This window comes from Sander lucioperca, chromosome 24, assembly GCF_008315115.2.
Source record: "Sander lucioperca isolate FBNREF2018 chromosome 24, SLUC_FBN_1.2, whole genome shotgun sequence".
Taxonomy (NCBI): domain Eukaryota; kingdom Metazoa; phylum Chordata; class Actinopteri; order Perciformes; family Percidae; genus Sander; species Sander lucioperca.
The window spans coordinates 4,318,797-4,335,907 of record NC_050196.1 but is presented as its reverse complement, the minus strand read 5'-3'; the positions used below and the strand labels follow the sequence as shown (position 1 = coordinate 4,335,907).

The window sequence follows — 17,111 nt, the reverse complement described above, 5'->3', positions numbered from 1 at the left end:
ATGAGAACACAATAAGTTTTTTTTCACATATAAACCACATTAGACTAGGTCTAGATCCACCTAGACTTGTCAAATCTGGACTACATTATCCCAGAGAGGCTAAGGAGTCTTAAAAACACAGTTTGGGATTTGTGAAAGCTTTATTCTATTTGTGAAAATGCCATAAAGGGAGATTTTACTGTTTTTTGCATATGTAGACCACATTGGACCAAGTCCACATCCAAAACCACAATACCTAAACTTGTCAAAACTGGACAAGAATTAACTCACTCTCTCCATGTCATTTATTATATCCATGAGCAGGTCTTCCCCTGTACTTGTGTAAACACGGTAACGCAAACTTGGTAATCTACAGTGGGCAATACAGCACCGTAAAGAAAAGACCTTTACGACAGCAGGTGTGGTGAAAATACTACCACTTTTGTCCAAAGTGGCCGCTAGAATTAACACAAACTGAAAGTTACATATAGCCACTTTAAGTCATAGAAAAAAATGTCTTCATGAATATAATGTGGAACTGCTGTGGACCTATCTCTGACAGCAACACATTTAGGATGTATTTGATCCTGTCAGAAGACACCATGGTGCACACTTTATCAGAGAGTGTGTCACAGCTGTCGAGGAAGTTTGACAGGTATTTCACAATCCTGTCCAGCTGGGTTTCATCATCAAAGAAGATCGGGACCCAGCGTTCCCCAGAAGTGGGGTTGCTCCTCACCTGAGACAATGGCCTATGAAGTATGAATTAAAAAAAATCTTAATACTCAGTCCTGCCTCTTTTTCTGAGGAAAGGTGAGAAAACAACACTTATGTTGAAGGAGAAGGATTTGAAGAGTAAATTAAACCACTGGCAAATCTATGACGATATTTGGATTGATTTCCAAAAGGTAAAAATAACTTTTTCTACTTTTCTTTTGAAGTGAGAAGGAAGACCTGCTCATGGATATAAGAAATGACATGGAGAGACGTGGACTTGTACGTTGAATGTCAATTAGCAAAGGCCATGCTGTGGCAATAAAATAAAAAGTATTGTGGTTTTGGATCTGGACCTGGTCCAATGTATTCTATATGTGAAAAATACAGTAAAATCTCCCTTTATTGCATTTTCACAAATAGAATAAAGCTTTCACAAATCTCAAACTGTGTTTTTAAGACTCCTTAGACTCTCTGGGATAATTTAGTCCTGATTTGACAAGTTTAGAAAAACGGTGAAATCTCCCTTTATTGTGTTCTCATAAAGACAATAAAGCTTTCACAAATCTAAAAGTGTGTTTTAGACATAATTAATAATTTACTTTAATGACTAACACTCATTCAATACAGTAAGAGGTTCAAAAAACGGAGGATCAGTCACTTAGCAATGTAAATTATGTTTCCCTGCTGAATCGGACAGTTTTAAGTTCCCCTTAAATTTCCCCTTAACTGCCGAATCGGAAGCTGCGAATCGGATGCCAACTTCAGCGTTGTAGTGCAGCCTCCATTTGTTCCTTAGTCCCTGTTAAAAGACAGCAAACACAAGAAAAAGATCTTTACCATTATAAATGCTATAACGGAATGTTATACTTGTTACATGGGAAACTACTCATACATTTTAGCTTTCATTTAACGTTGCTAGTGAAGTTAACAAGGTGCAGCTTTACCTCCAATCCTGCAGCTACAACTGATAAACAAACCAATTTCTAAATCTCTGCTAACATTACGCATATACAGTAACGGCTTACAAAAAGAGATGAAAATGCCACCGGACATTAAACTTTACGAACACAAATGGCATAAAAGACAGCAACACAGCTAGCTAGCTAACAGCCTAATGTTAAATGATAGGTTCAGTTAGCTTAACGTTAGCTCGGGTGTATCTACCTAATTATAATAGCAATTTGTACCAGCATTAATGCGTAACACTTGACATTGATGTAACACATTAACGGTGATAACAAATGTACGGCAAACACTAAATATACTTACATTTAAATGTTAATTGTGCCATCAGCGATGCCGCTCCAACTCCCACTTAGGTCCGCCATTGTTGTTGTTTTTTTAACGAGCCGGCAAAGCCGCGCGCATAGGATTGTGGGTGATTTGGGAGCGCGAAAGACAGACAGCGCGTCTGTCCAATCAGGAGGGTCCGTCCACTGCTAGATAGGCCCTACCTTTTCCGGTAGAAGTTAATGCCGTTGTGTTTTGTGATTTATTGAAGTGTTTTCCTATTTGCTGTCGTGTTTTCATATTTGCTGTCGTGTTTTCATATTTGCCGTTTTGTTTTCCTATTTGCTGTCGTGTTTTCCTATTTGCTGTTGTGTTTTCATATTTGCTGTCGTGTTTTCATATTTGCCGTCGTGTTTTCCTATTTGCCGTCGTGTTTTCCTATTTGCCGTCGTGTTTTCCTATTTGCTGTCGTGTTTTCCTATTTGCTGTCGTGTTTTCATATTCGCTGTCGTGTTTTCATATTTGCCGTCGTGTTTTCATATTTGCCGTTTTGTTTTCCTATTTGCCGTCGTGTTTTCCTATTTGCCGTCGTGTTTTCCTATTTGCCGTCGTGTTTTCATATTTGCCGTCGTGTTTTCCTATTTGCTGTCGTGTTTTTCTATTTGCTGTCGTGTTTTCCTATTTGCTGTCGTGTTTTCCTATTTGCTGTCGTGTTTTCATATTTGCCGTTTTGTTTTCGTATTTGCTGTCGTGTTTTCCTATTTGCTGTCATGTTTTTTATTTGCTGTCGTGTTTTCCTATTTGCTGTCGTGTTTTCCTATTTGCTGTCGTGTTTTTCTATTTGCTGTCGTGTTTTCCTATTTGCTGTCGTGTTTTCCTATTTGCTGTCGTGTTTTCATATTTGCCGTTTTGTTTTCCTATTTGCTGTCGTGTTTTCCTATTTGCTGTCGTGTTTTCCTATTTGCTGTCGTGTTTTCATATTTGCCGTCGTGTTTTCATATTCGCTGTCGTGTTTTCATATTTGCCGTCGCGTTTTTCTTATTGCTGTTGTGATTTGCACTTCAGGGCCACCGTACTTTTTTTCTTAGCAACCGAAAACCGCAGAAATCGAAGAGGCTCGGCAAGATGGATTGGCTCGAAATTATTCATATTCACACAGAAAAGACATTAACACATGTTATATCTTCACCTTTTTGTAAGTTGCATATGTTTTTCTTAAATACAGGCTGGAGTTAACTCGAGGAGGACGGCGCTCAGATGGACGTTTGATTTTACGTCCATAAAGCGTTTGGCAGTTTGCAGAGAAAACTTCTGGAAGGCACTTTAACATGGACTCGATCTACAGTGACCACCCATACTCGCACTGTTTCGACCATAAAGGTAAGCTGATGATCGCTATTAGATATTTATAGAATTGTCTTTATTGCCATTGGACATGTACAACAAAATTGGATGCAGTCCTTTCAGTGCAAAACATCAACAAAAGTGCAAAGGAGGCAGGGGTTAAAGTGGGCCGGAACTGCGTTCTGGCACCTTTTGATTAACAAGTAAATTATTCCAATTGGCAGTTTCATACATCAGTGTTTCCTGTTCTTTTAAAATAATGCCAAATATCCATTCCAGTGTTTCCCTTGTTCACTCTCAGCAGCGCAACATGGTAAGTCCACGAACAGGCCAACTGCCTGCCTGTGGTGAGGGAAAATAGCGAGACAGTCGAGTAGCATTCTGTTAAAGTCAGCTGAACAGGTGAAGATCACATGGCCGGTAGCCTACCGGTTACAAACAGGCGCCGTAGCAAACAACACGGTAACATGCTGCAGATCCGGTGTTTATAGCTGAGCTAGATAGTGTATTTGGTTCAAACAGATCGGTGATGTTGTTTTGCCCTCATTTATCTCGGTGAAGTTAGCTGCATGTTAATGTAGCCCCAATGTGTTTTTTATCTGGAGTGACTGCGTCGGACTCAGTGTCCAGCATTAACTAAATTAACCCGATGGAGGTAAAGTACCTCTGCAAAATAGCCTTGGTTAAGGAACTATGAAACTACTGCAAGTTATGGCGGCGTGCGGTCTAACAGGTGCTGCCTCGCTGCCGTCCAGCTTCAAAATCTCTCAAAATTCACCTCTGAAACAGCGATGCCGTGAAAGTGGTGTTGTATCCAAAGGCAACTTACTTCATGTCAAGATTACCACATTGATCGCCGTCTGTATTGTGGCTCTTTTCGCCAATTCAGTGCGGCCGTGCTTCAATGCACTCGACCGACCGCACGGGGAATGAGAACAGCTGTTCCAAACATTTTGAGTCTCCTTTGTTCTGTGGATATAGGCCTACTCACATACGTTTGCCTAGTGGACAGTTTGCTTTATATTGCAATGTTCTTAACAACGGAAAAGTGACAATCCCAAATGTAGGGCTGAAACGATTCCTCGAGGAACCCGAATAACTTGATTACTAAAAAACCTTGATGCAAAATGATTTGCCTCGAAGCTTTGTTTAATCAACGTTACCAACAGTGTGTCGCTCATGGTGTTTCCGCACGGATGATTATTACTGTCGCACACCGGGCTGACGCTGCTCGCGACACATGCCGTGAAGACTGACTTACAAAAGATTACAAAGTGTAGAAAGAGAGCGTAAATAGTGAGGGGCTAAGAGAAGAGACAGGCTGGAAAAAATGATGTGTCCAAAGTTTGGAATCAGTTCAAACGTAATTAAAACGAAAACTGTAACAAAAGTGTAACATAGCTGTGTGACATTGTAATCAAATATATAAATGAAAATAGGTTGAGTATAACTAATATTTACATATAGGCCTATATACAGATCAGTCTCAGGTTGAAACTTGTAGTTCTGAAAGTTAAGTTGCATAACTTAAGGTAATGTTTATGTATGTTTAATGTATGCCTTATTTTGAGGTTGTTATTGCATTTCAGAAAATGTTTTCTTTAAAAACAATGTAATATGGCACTTAAATGCACTTAATATGTTCAGTTTTTTCAGAGATGATATTGCAAGCAATGTAGGCAATAAAAATGTAGCTTTTTCCGAAAATGAAACCAAACTATTGTATATTATTGCTTATCCGATTACTCGATTAATCAATGGAATAATCGGTAGAATACTCTATTACTAAAATAATCGATAGCTGCAGCCCTACCCAAATGCTACTTCAAATAAAATCACACACAAGGCTCCGCAACTACTGCAAAAACTTTCCTGATGCCTGTTGCTCACCCTTTTGCTTGCGGGAGATGTTCATCTTAATCCCGGGCCAGTCGAGGGAGATGTGGGTCCAGATCACCATCGCAGAGAATACCCAGCAATATCCTGGGTTGGATAGTACGCCGGGGTATGAATTTACTATCTTAAACAGCAATCTGCTTGCCACCGAAGCCGCCACACTGGGTGTGTTTCCAGCTGACTTAACTACATCACCAGCAGTGATCCTGCCGAGCGCTGTGACGGCTTGCATGAAAAATCACGTGCAAAAACTAACAAACTGTGCATCACTAAACAAAACCCCGCGATTGTGAAACACCGCGGTATTAAACCTTTCCGCGCTGTAAACCAGGCTAGCATGCGTAGGCCTAAAAGTCAAGGTGCTATACGTTAACGAACTCCTCCTAGAGATTTCATCCGATGGACTTCAAACTTGGTCTGTACCATCCCAACACCTTAAAGATGAAAAGTTATTAAAAGAAAAACTTTTCGTCAGACGGTGTGGCCGTGGCGTGGCGGCCATTTTGAGTGTTTAGCGATGAACAAAGAAGTTGTTGTAACTTGAGTGTACGTTGTCGTATCTGCCCGAAATTTCTCACGATTGACAAGGGTCCAGGTCTGAGGACATCTACAGGCCAATATTGACTTTCAGACATAGCGCCCCCCGCTGGCAACAGGAAATAAGCCTTATATGGCAAACATCATCCAATTTACATGAAACTTATAATGTGTGGTCTACATGTGATACTGAGCTGCACCCTATAATATAACCACGCCCACTTACCCAGGCCACGCCCCCTTTCATAACATTTGAACCGTTTAAGGTAGTGTCTTGTGAGGTGTCATTGAACTCAGCAGAGAGTTCCTTAATCATTGATGATGGTTTGGCCCGCCTCCTATGCTTAAGCCACGCCCCCTTTCATAACATTTGTACCGTTTAACGTAGGCCCTTGTGTGAGGTATCATTGAACTCAGCAGAGACTCTTATTCAATGGTGATGGTTTGGCCCGCCCCCTATGCTTCAGCCACGCCCCCTTTCATAGCATTTGAACCGTTTAAGGTAGACCCTTGTGTGAGGTATCATTGAACTCAGCAGAGACTATCTTATTCAATGGTGATGGTTTGGCCCGCCCCCTATGCTTCAGCCACACCCCTTTCATAAATACTGACCCATTTAAGGTAGAGTCTTATGTGAGGTATCAATGAACTCAGCAAGACGCGTAATCGCTTTTTGGACGGTTGGGTTTAGCTAAACAATAACAGGGTTGGGTTTAGGAAAAGAAGAATGGGACGGTTGGGTTTAGGAAACGTGACACACGGGACACGATCCCCGGTCTCCTGGGTGAAAGTCCTGTGTTGTTTTACCCATCCACCACCCCGACCAACCTCCCTATGCGGATTTTCATACTACTCGCTAGGGGTGTCACGATACCAAAAATTCAATAGTCTTTGCCAATACCAGTAAAATAACACGATTCTTGATGCCGATTTCGATACCACGGTAAAAAAAAGGATTTTCTAAGATTCCATGTACTTGTGCAATAGAGCATAGAACAACAACATAAAGTGCAATTAATGGTCATAGTGCAACAACTAGTATCCCCAGACACATTCCAGACTTACAGGCATCTTTTCAAAAGGTACTGTGCAAAAACAACAACAGTGTTTCTAACAGTTGCGTGACTAGAGACGTTACAAACCCCGGGTAAATATTGGAGATGTATGTGAAAGATGGAGACAGCTTAGAGCCCAAAAGGACGCCGAGTTGGTTAATTTCCCCCCAAACAGGTAGCTAAGTATTAGCTTCAGGCTAATTTATCACAGCTACAAGGGACAGGCATTTTATGTCATTTCAACATTCGTGTACTCATATTGAATTATATAGCTACCTGAGTACCCAAGTTGGTTACTCGCAAAAACAATTGAGACACAGCCAATGAAGTGATCCCGACGGGTCCTGGCTAACGCTGCCATGCTAACCCTGCTAACGGCTAACGTTACCGGAGGAGCAGGCAAGCAGCCACGGCTGTTTACAACGCGTAGCCTGTGTAGCGGCCGTAGCCGACAACGGTGAGTTATTTGAAGCCAAGAGAAGGGGGCTGTAAATCGGAAAGAGAGGCCCGTGAGTTTGCAGTGAACATGCAGACCTGCCAACATGTACGCATTTTTCGTACTCGGCACGCATTTTGACCCTTAAGTACGCTTGTACGATTCCCTGCTCTCTAGGTACGCATTTTGTTCATGGATGTATGATTTTGTTTCATCTTTCATTTTGCCGGTTTCAGTTTCTATGTAATCTATATGACGTTGATTCTGCCGCTCAGCCACAGCGTATAAGTAGCTTTTGGCCAATCGGAGCGCTGCATTTTAACACTCCGCCCACCTGCCCCTCCTAGCCAAATGCTTCGCATGTTTAATTCAATTCAGTGCCTCACGCAAGCTAGGCTGGCCGGATAACTGTAGGCTTGTATGCCATGACTGAACCGCCTCAAAAAAAGGTTCGGAAACCAACTACGGAAACTTGACAGCTATCGGGAGAGATGGCCTTGAATCCACATGTCCAGGCTACCTCATCACGCGTTCTGCACCGTGTGCAAGACAGACATCGATATCTGTCACGAAGGGGCAACAGGTAACGAACACAGTCCCACACGCAAATACTCGGGTATGGTTAATACATTTAGAAAATAATTCACGATTTCGTAGGCTATTCTGAACATCTGAATTTACCGTCGTATTCTGAACATCTGAGTTTAGCGTTGGACATGTCCAGGAATGAGACAGGAGGTCTCCAGGCTGCAGCGATACACTCTTGCAAACACTCCCCGCCCACCCCCCTGAAACATAATGATATTAAAAATAAAAGGATGATAAGAAACAAAACGTTCATAGTGTCAATAGGCTAGCCTGTCACACCCGCCATCTTTCCCATTAGTTGGGGGCAGTTAGAAAAGTGGTGGAATGGCTAGAAAACTAGAAGGTTTTAGACAGGCCAGATGCTGATTAACGTAAGATAAAGGTAACAGTTAGGCTATTTTTAGCCTACTTGAATTTATGAACATAAATAATGATTTTGACATCATAACTGGGAGTCCAGCTGTTACGCGCTCAGTTAATGATGCATAGAATACAGTAGGGCTATTTGCTAGGCCAATGTGATGGCAACTGACATATGCAATGTCACCCATGTCAATCTTTGAAAAGCCTATCTGAAAATATCTGACTCATGTTATTTTTTTAATAGTTGCTTTAGGCCTATTTAAAGTTGCTTTATGAGTAAATCATTACTTAGACTACTTTAGTAATCAGAAGAAGGCTATGTGTTAACCTGGTCTGACTCATCTTTAACACAGAAGTACTTAGGCCTATTTATTAGCTCACTCCGTCTCCTATTGGTTAGACTAACAAATATATGGGCACAAAATTGGACAGGATATAAGAAAACATTTAGTTTCAGTACACCTACGGCCATTCATCCACTCCATTCTTCTACACAGTAATAATAATTTATTGTAATCTAGGAGGTAGTGATGAGCCAAACAATGTATTTGAATATAAATTACATATATCTAGCTGTGTGTGTGTGTGACGTAATTCATAATATTTGTAACAATATGCAGGAATGTGACCTACTCATAGTAGCCTATCATAATCTATCCCCTCTCCACCTACATTTTCAGATTGCAAACGCCATGTGTCTATTATGTATTATGGTGTTAGGTTTCTCACTGGTGGGTGGGCAACGGTGGAGCGTACATTGGCGGCGGGCTGTCAGGTGCGCGTGTGGTTTGGGGGGATGTTGTACTCAAAAAATGTCTTCAAGGTTGGCAGGTCTGAACATGCCGTTTTTTAGGTCGGGTAGAATCTGTCTCCGTTGACTCTCGTTCGTATTTTTTTGAAAGATATGTACCGGAAGTAGAAGGGCGTGACTTCGGCCACTTGTTCGTGACCTCCTACTTCTGAATGTATCTACTGGAACACTCTGAAGCGTATACTGACCCCATCAGTTCCAGAAGAGGCGCAGCACCGATGCTACTAACACTGGCATCGTCGCTAACGGTGCTTCAAAAAAATGGGCATCGTCAGTGTTTTGTCATTTTAGAACCGGACGGTATCGCAAGTATCGGTTCTCGTGACATCCCTACTACTCGCTACGGCGTAAATTGACACACAATCGCAAGGTAATGTAAGTCAATGGAGGCCAAATGGCGTTGTTAAACACGCCAAAATGGCATATGAATTGGCGTGTCATACATGTGCCACTTATTGAGATCAGTCTGAATCACAGGTCAAATTTGACCCGCTAACACAAACAAATGTGTGCAGCTTTCTAACGCATTACAAGGGTTAAAGGCAAATAATAGAACAGCAAGAACAGTCTGGAAAGTTCAGAAAATGACATCACTTTACTGTAACGCAGCCTGTTAAACCAGGAAAAAAAAAACATGTCATACTACGATATTACTATAACCAAAATGTGCTGGTCTCCTGGAGCCAACCGTGCAGGCTTAAATGTCCAGAGACAGGTTTCCCCCCCGGATTTAAGATTGAATCTCCCTCCATCAAAGAAGCTGGTCGGTAAAGCCGTGGCACAGCCAGGAAAACAGTCAGGGGAAGCAGTTGTCAGCAGCATTGGAGATGAAGAGCACTGGGTAACGTGAGGTACGGTCTTTCGGCTCTGTGTACTCTGCCGGCTCCAGCAGGGTGATTACGGCTGGCAGGCATGGAGGCAGAAGCATGAGCTGTAGCATTTGCCGTAGCCAAAATGCAATCGAGCAGCGCCTCATCCTCTGTGATCTGGTGCAGCAAAGTTATCTACGTTCCAGCTCAGTAATGTTCTCAGACGGACAGAAAAGTAGGCGTGTGAATCTTCACTGGTGTATCGATTCGATTACGATTATCCTGTCAACAATTCGAATAGATACCATATCCCGATGCATCACGAGGCGTCACCTCCTCAATATTAATATATATTGCTACACGTGGTTTTCATCCACAAATTCAAGCAGACGGATATCTGTGAAATTTCCTTTTGATTGTATCTGCTCTTAAAAAGACAATTCCTGAATGTAGCGTTTGAACACAGCAGACAAAACGCAGAAACAAAAAAGGCAGCGAGCGGAAAATCAACAAGTAACAGCAGGCAATAATCAATTATGGTCTGTCTCTGCATCAAGGCAGAACCGTTTAGGTCCGCATCGTGATGCATCGGTGCAAAAATTAATTTCAGTGCCCCTATTGGAAAGCAGGGTGGAGGAACCTACATCCTTATCAGAATGAATTTAGCTAATTAGCAAAGTATTGTTAAGATTCACATTAATGGCTGTTTGTTTGTGTTTCAGCTTTACCTTCAGATGTCCAGAAAGTGATTGTTGGTGAAGAACATCAGCAGGAGTGGAGCTCCAGTCTGGACCAGGAGGACACAAAGCCCCCAGACATTAAAGAGGAACAGGAGGAACTCCAGATCAGTCAGGACAGAGAGCAGCTTCAACGGCTGGAGGAGGCTGATATCACCAAGTTCCCATTCACTCTGGTCCCTGTGAAGAGTGAAGATGATGAAGAGAAACCTCAGTTCTCACAGCTTCATCAAAGACAAACTGAACAGATGAAAACAGAAGCTGATGGAGAGGACAGTGGAGGACCAGAACCAGCCATGAACTCAGATCCAGATACACATTTACAACCAGCTACTGATGACGAGACTGGAGACTCTTCTGAACCTGAGACTGATGACAGTGCTGATTGGGAGGAGACCAGAGAACCTCAGTCAGGTTTAAACTCTCTGAATAATGAAGTCCCTGACAGTGATTTGAGATGTAGTACTGGTGAGAAAGAGGGTTGGAAAATATTTGGCACCAGTGGACGTCTGAAGAGCTACATGAGATCTCTTACAGCAGAGAAACAATTTAGCTGCTCAGTTTGTAAGAAAGCTTTTAAACACAGCGGGAATTTAAGCGCACACCTGAGAATCCACACAGGAGAGAAACGATTTAGCTGCTCAGTCTGTAAGAAAGCTTTTTTACTAAGTGGAAATTTACAGAAGCACGTGAGAATCCACACGGGAGATAAACCATTTGGCTGCTCCGTATGTACGAAAGCCTTTACATTTAAGCAGGATTTAGATAGACACATGAGAATCCACACAGGAGAGAAACCGTTTAGCTGCTCCGTGTGTAAGAAAGCTTTTATACAACGTGGGGATTTACATACACACATGAGAATCCACACAGGAGAGAAACCATTTAGCTGCTCCGTCTGTAAGAAGGCCTTTACAGTAAGTGGAACTTTAAAGGCACACATGAGAACCCACACAGGAGAGAAACCGTTTAGCTGCTCAGTCTGTAAGAAAGCTTTTAAGCGGAATGTAAGTTTACAAAAACACATGAAAATCCACACAGGAGCTCCAGGAGTGGAGGCAGAGGAGGAGAGCAGAGAACCCCATTCAGGTTTCAACAATCTGAAAATGAAGGAATTCTCTAAAAGTGCTATGGGATATAATACTCTTTGGGTTCCAGGATTTACTGATCCAACATTGTTCCAGGATCCAGTGTTCATACTTACTGGCAATGTGTGCAGTATTAACAGTGTTTCCCCACATGTTTAGAATTTACTTGTGGTGGTGGATGGCGCAGGATGTGATGGCGCGTGCTGGCTGGGTTCAGTAATAAACTAGTCAAACAAAGGTTTACGAACAATTTATTTTAAAAAAGAATGCTGAAAAGCTGCAGCTACGCTGCATTGCTGGCTTAAATGCCTAAGAAGAAGTTAGTAAGAACTAGTGAGAATAGTTGAAGTTAGTATGAATTTCATTGAAATGTTGAGTAAGTCCAATAATGAATGAAACAAAAACGGAATATTTGAAACTTTTCTCAAAAACTTGCCACTACACTGAATTGCTGGCTTAAATGTGTAAGAAGAACTCCAAATGTATGAAAGATGTGGAACATGTTAAGGTTTGAAGGATGAATCAGATACAGTTGAACATACTTGAAAAAGCAGCTTACATGTATGACAGGTGTAGAACACATTAAAGGTCCTATGACATGCTGCATTTTGGATGCTTTTATATAGGCCTTAGTGGTCCCCTAATACTGTATCTGAAGTCTCTTTTATATAGACCTTAGTGGTCCCCTAATACTGTATCTGAAGTCTCTTTTATATAGGCCTTAGTGGTCCCCTAATACTGTATCTGAAGTCTCTTTTATATAGGCCTTAGTGGTCCCCTAATACTGTATCTGAAGTCTTTTCCCCAAAATTTAGCCTTGGTGCTGAATTACAGCCACTAGAGCCAGTCCCACAATGAGCTTTCCTTAGGACGTGACATTTCTGTGTCTGTAGCTTTAAATGCTATTGAGGGGGAGAGAGGGGGGGGGGGGGCAAGGTGGAGGGTGGGGGTGTGGCCTTGACCAACTGCCATGCTGTGCTCGTTTGCAAGCCATGATGTGTCTCTCTTTCTCATGGGCGGGCCAAATTCTCTGGGTGGGCAAAGCAGAGAAAGGGGAGGTAACCTTTCCCCTTATGACGTCATATAGGGAAGATTCCAGATCGGCCCATCTGAACTTTCATTTTCTCAAAGGCAGAGCAGGATACCCAGGGCTCGGTTTACACCTATCACCATTTCTAGCCACTGAGGGACCATAGGCAGGCTGGGGACTCACATTAATGTTAAAAAACCTCATAGTGAAATGTTCATGCCATGGGACCTTTAAGGTTTAAGCAGTAGATAAAGTTGAACATGCATGCTTAAGCTGTAGAAATAGTTGTAAAAGTGGGAAATGGATGGATTAAACAGCATGGGCACGTTCAATCTAAAAAAACGCTGTGCACCGGTTTCCTGGTTTCATTGGAATGGTGTGAAACAATGTTCAATGGCTTTGAGTTATGTTTTCTCGTTTGGTGGGTGTGTCTCTCGTTTATTGGCTGTGTCACAGGTGATACCCAATCGGAAGAGATTTGTTTGTAAACCCGTGGTAATAAAATGGCAGAGCCCTTGCGCACTCAACAGTGCACCCCATTTGAGTTTGAAAAAATAAATAACCGTTTTGTCGGGGCTGAACGTGGCCCAGATGAGGTCTAAGCCCTGACAAGAGTTTAGCACTTTTATTTGATAAACTAGGTCCATCTCTAGTTTTCTGACTATGGATTTTATTTTTGAAATAAAGATTCCTAATCCTGAGCTTCATGTATGGATATAGTAACTTTCCAGGGCTGTAATTTAAAAAAAAAAAAACAACCTTCATGACTGATTTCCTTTAACTATGCATTCTCCATAAATACACAGTGACTGTTGATGCTTTCATTTTGAAAAACCTGGCTTTCCCTCAGTTACCAGCTTGGACATTTATTTAGAAAATCAGAAGTGTGTGTGTGTGTACGCAATTGCTTGCGTGTGTTTGTGTGTGTGTCAAACTGCACTATTTAGCTCATCTAAATAAGCTCTGTGTTGCCAACTGCAGTTAATGTGATGGATACTTGTTAGTGACTCCTGTCTCAGAGACATGAGGCTCTCCTGTTCACGAGACGGGCGCTTTAACCACTATGCCACAGCGCCTCCTACAGGCTGATTCCTCTTGCAAGAATACAATGAGCTATTCATGGACGTTAAAACTGTTTTGCAAATGTTTTTTTTAAGGATAGGAAAGGAGTTTGTTAAACCTCAAGAATACACACAACTTTTAGTGAGATACACTGAATGTAAACATAACTTTTTTTTTTTTTTACTGAAAAACTCCACAGGGCACCTTTTAACTTCTGACTTTGCTGCAGCGATGTACAGGTGTCCACTAGGACCCTGTGACATCACTATTGGGTGTGGTTTCAGGTGCATGTGATGCGTAATGTGGTCAGAAGTAAAACACACTTAAACTGCGGCCCCATTCCAGCGTCCTCCCTAAACCCTGAGGCCTTAACTGAAGTCACCTGGTAAGTGCTTGCAAGGGTTCAAAACCGTATAAATGCAAAAAGGACAGCACTTTGTAGCAACCGTATTGCGTCGTTACCTTGATGACACCAAAATGTGTATGGTATAATTGTGGGTTTGGGACAAAACATTTTTTTTACGAGTTTCACTTTCTCACGGCCAATTAACTTCCAGGTCATATCAATATATTTATATCATTATCAAATAATACATTTATTAATTTTTATCAAAACTGCATCAAAGTGTTGATGAAAAAACTAGTTGTGTATTATAGCCTTTAGTCGGGGTCCAGCGTAGGGTCCATATCTCCACGCACCTATGCAGGGTTCCCTTAAAGCAGCCATATTATGCTCATTTTCAGGTTCATAATTAGGGCCCGAGCACCGACAGCGGCGAAGGCCCTATTGAAACTGAAGGAATTATTATTTTTCCGGCAAATGAATTGGCTTTTTGAGGGGCTTAACATATTCAAAAACTCACCAAATTTGGTGGTCTCATCAAGTCTGGTGACAATTTACGTATTTTAAGGGTTTCGGGAATATGCGCGCAAAAATGGCTCGCTAGCGCCCCCTACAATGTTAAAAAAATTGAGCCCCTGCAGTGCGTTTAACGTAGACTCACGAAACTTGGTACACATATGTATCATGTCAAGATGTACAAAAAACGTCATTGAAGCCATACCCTAAGCCCAACAGGAAGTCCGCCATTTTGATTTCAAAGTTCGAAATTAGTGCGATTTTGGCCATTTCCACATGTCGTACTTTAACGAACTCCTCCTAGAGATTTCATCCGATCATCTTCAAATTCGGTCTGTGCCATCTTAAGACATTAAAGATGAAAAGTTGTTAAAAGAAAAACTTTTCGTCATAGGGCATGGCCGTGGTGGGGCGGCCATTTTGTGCGTTTCGCCGCCGAAACAGGAAGTGGGTGTAACTCGAGTGTACATTGTCCGATTGGCTCGAAACTTTTCAGGATCCATAAGAGTCCAACCCTGAGGACAAATAAAGGCCGATATTTACTTAGTCATAGCGCCCCCTAGTGGCAACAGGAAGTAGGCCTAAAAGTCAAGGTGCTATACTTTAACGAACTCCTCCTAGAGATTTCATCCGATGTACTTCAAACTTGGTCTCTATCATCCCAACACCTTAAAGATGAAAAGTTATTAAAAGAAAAACTTTTCGTCTGACAGTGTGGGCGTGGCGTGGCGGCCATTTTGAGTGTTGAGCGATGAACAAATAAATTGTTGTAACTTGAGTGTCCGTTGTCGTATCTGCCCGAAAATTCTCAAGATTGACAAGGGTCCAGGCCTGAGGACACCTACTGGCCATATTTGACTTTTGGTCATAGCGCCCCCCGCTGGCAACAAGAAATGCGCCTTATATGACAAACATCATCTGATTTACATGAAACTTAGAATGTGTGGTCTACATGTGATAATGAGCCGGCCCCTATAATATAACCACGCCCACTTACTCAGGCCACGCCCCCTTTCATAACATTTGAACCGTTTAAGGTAGAGTCTTGTGTGAGGTGTCATAGAACTCAGCAGAGAGTTCCTTCTTCATTGGTGATCGTTTGGCCCGCCCCCTATGCTTAAGCCACGCCCCTTTCATAACATTTGAACCGTTTAAGGTAGGGTCTTGTGTGAGGTATCAATGAAATCAGCAGAGAGGTCCTTCTTAATTGGTGATTGTTTAGCCCGCCCCCTATGCTTAAGCCACGCCCCCTTTCATAACATTTGAACGATTGAAGGTTGACCATTGTGTGAGGTATCAGTGAACTCAGCAGAGAGTTGCTTCTTCATTGGTGATGGTTAGGCCCGCCCCCTATGGTTAAGCCACGCCCTCTTTCATAACATTTGAACGATTTAAGGTTGACCATTGTGTGAGGTATCAATGAACTCAGCAGAGAGTTCCTTCTTCATTGGTGATGTTTTGCCCCGCCCCCTATGCTTAAGCCACGCCCCTTTCATAACATTTGAACCGATTAAGGTAGACCCTTGTGTGAGGTATCATTGAACTCAGCAGAGACTTCCTTTTTAATTGGTGATGGGTAATAATTTAGCCACGCCCCTTTTTATAACTGGTGACCCATTTAAGGAAGAGTCTTGTGTGAGGTGTCATTGAACTCAGCAGAGAGTTGCTTCTTCATTGGTGATGGTTTGGCCCGCCCCCTATGCTTAAGCCACGCCCCCTTTCATAACATTTGAACCATCTAAGGTAGAGTCTTGTGTGAGGTATCATTGAACGCAGCAGGGAGTTCCCTTTTCATTGGTGACGATTTGCGGTGTCTGAATGCCGCGCAAATGCACGGTCGCAAGGAGCGGCGACCGCCGGTGACCCCAACGCGCGCAGAGGAGCGAGGGCCCGTCCATCGCTGCTTGCAGCTTTAATTGTATTTTAAAGTTGTACCAGAATAGGTTTACATGGTTTAATTTTCAAAAAACACCATATTTTTGTTGTACTGCAGCGCTCTCTCTCACTGCTGCAGATCCTCTTTTCAGCTGGTCTCTGTTTTAGCTACAGAGTGAGACCTCTTTTCTTCTTCTTCTTCTTCTGTACTATCTTTGATTGCACTCGCACATGCGCAGTAGCTCAGATGTAGATCATGTCAGCTAGCTAGCTCCATAGACCGTAAAAGAGGCTGTTTCTACAACTTCGGTCAGTTACAAGGCAGGATTAGCTGGGAGACTTCTAAATGAGGGCGCACATGTAAGTAGTTCTTTTGTAGATTATGGTGAACTTGTGTGTGTTGTAGCAGTGCTTTGCTATTGAGGACGAGGTTAGCATGCTAGCGTTAGCATTAGCGTTAGCATACTAACGCTACGAGCTAATGGTTGCGGTTAGCCTGCTCGTTTCGGCTTGTGACGTCACAAGCCGTGCCGATTTTGAACAGCTCACCCGGAGACTGAAGGCAGGACACATTCAGAAACTGTATCTCACACTAAACAGCATGGATGGTTATTTTGTAAGTTTGTATGCAGGGTTCAAAATTTACTTTTTCGCCCACCAGCCAAATGGCTAGTGAATGTTCAAATTTTACCAGC

General features: G+C 42.4%; 2 protein-coding genes across 4 annotated transcripts in view; both read left to right on the top strand.

Moving 5' to 3' along the window:
- LOC116058582 (gastrula zinc finger protein XlCGF57.1-like) overlaps positions 1-17,111 on the top strand; it is a 308,880-nt gene that overhangs the window by 251,400 nt on the left and 40,369 nt on the right. For 2 of the 3 annotated variants that reach the window (XM_035998327.1, XM_035998326.1), the window contains exon 2: positions 3,152-3,306. The exons of the other annotated variant lie outside the window; for it this stretch is intronic. In XM_035998327.1, the coding sequence (XP_035854220.1) occupies positions 3,255-3,306 (52 nt within the window). In that variant the 5' untranslated portion in view covers positions 3,152-3,254. The remainder of the gene's footprint in view (positions 1-3,151; positions 3,307-17,111) is intronic. 3 annotated transcript variants of the gene reach the window in all.
- On the top strand, positions 10,488-11,797 carry LOC116057802 (oocyte zinc finger protein XlCOF19-like). The gene has a single exon (XM_031310405.2). It carries the CDS (start codon positions 10,751-10,753, stop codon positions 11,747-11,749), a length of 999 nt encoding a protein of 332 aa, XP_031166265.2. The 5' UTR covers positions 10,488-10,750; the 3' UTR covers positions 11,750-11,797.

What these genes read in the sequence shown, in the direction of transcription:
- LOC116057802 (XM_031310405.2), top strand. Translation starts at nt 10,751, where the DNA reads ATGAAAACAGAAGCTGATGGAGAGGACAGTGGAGGACCAGAACCAGCC.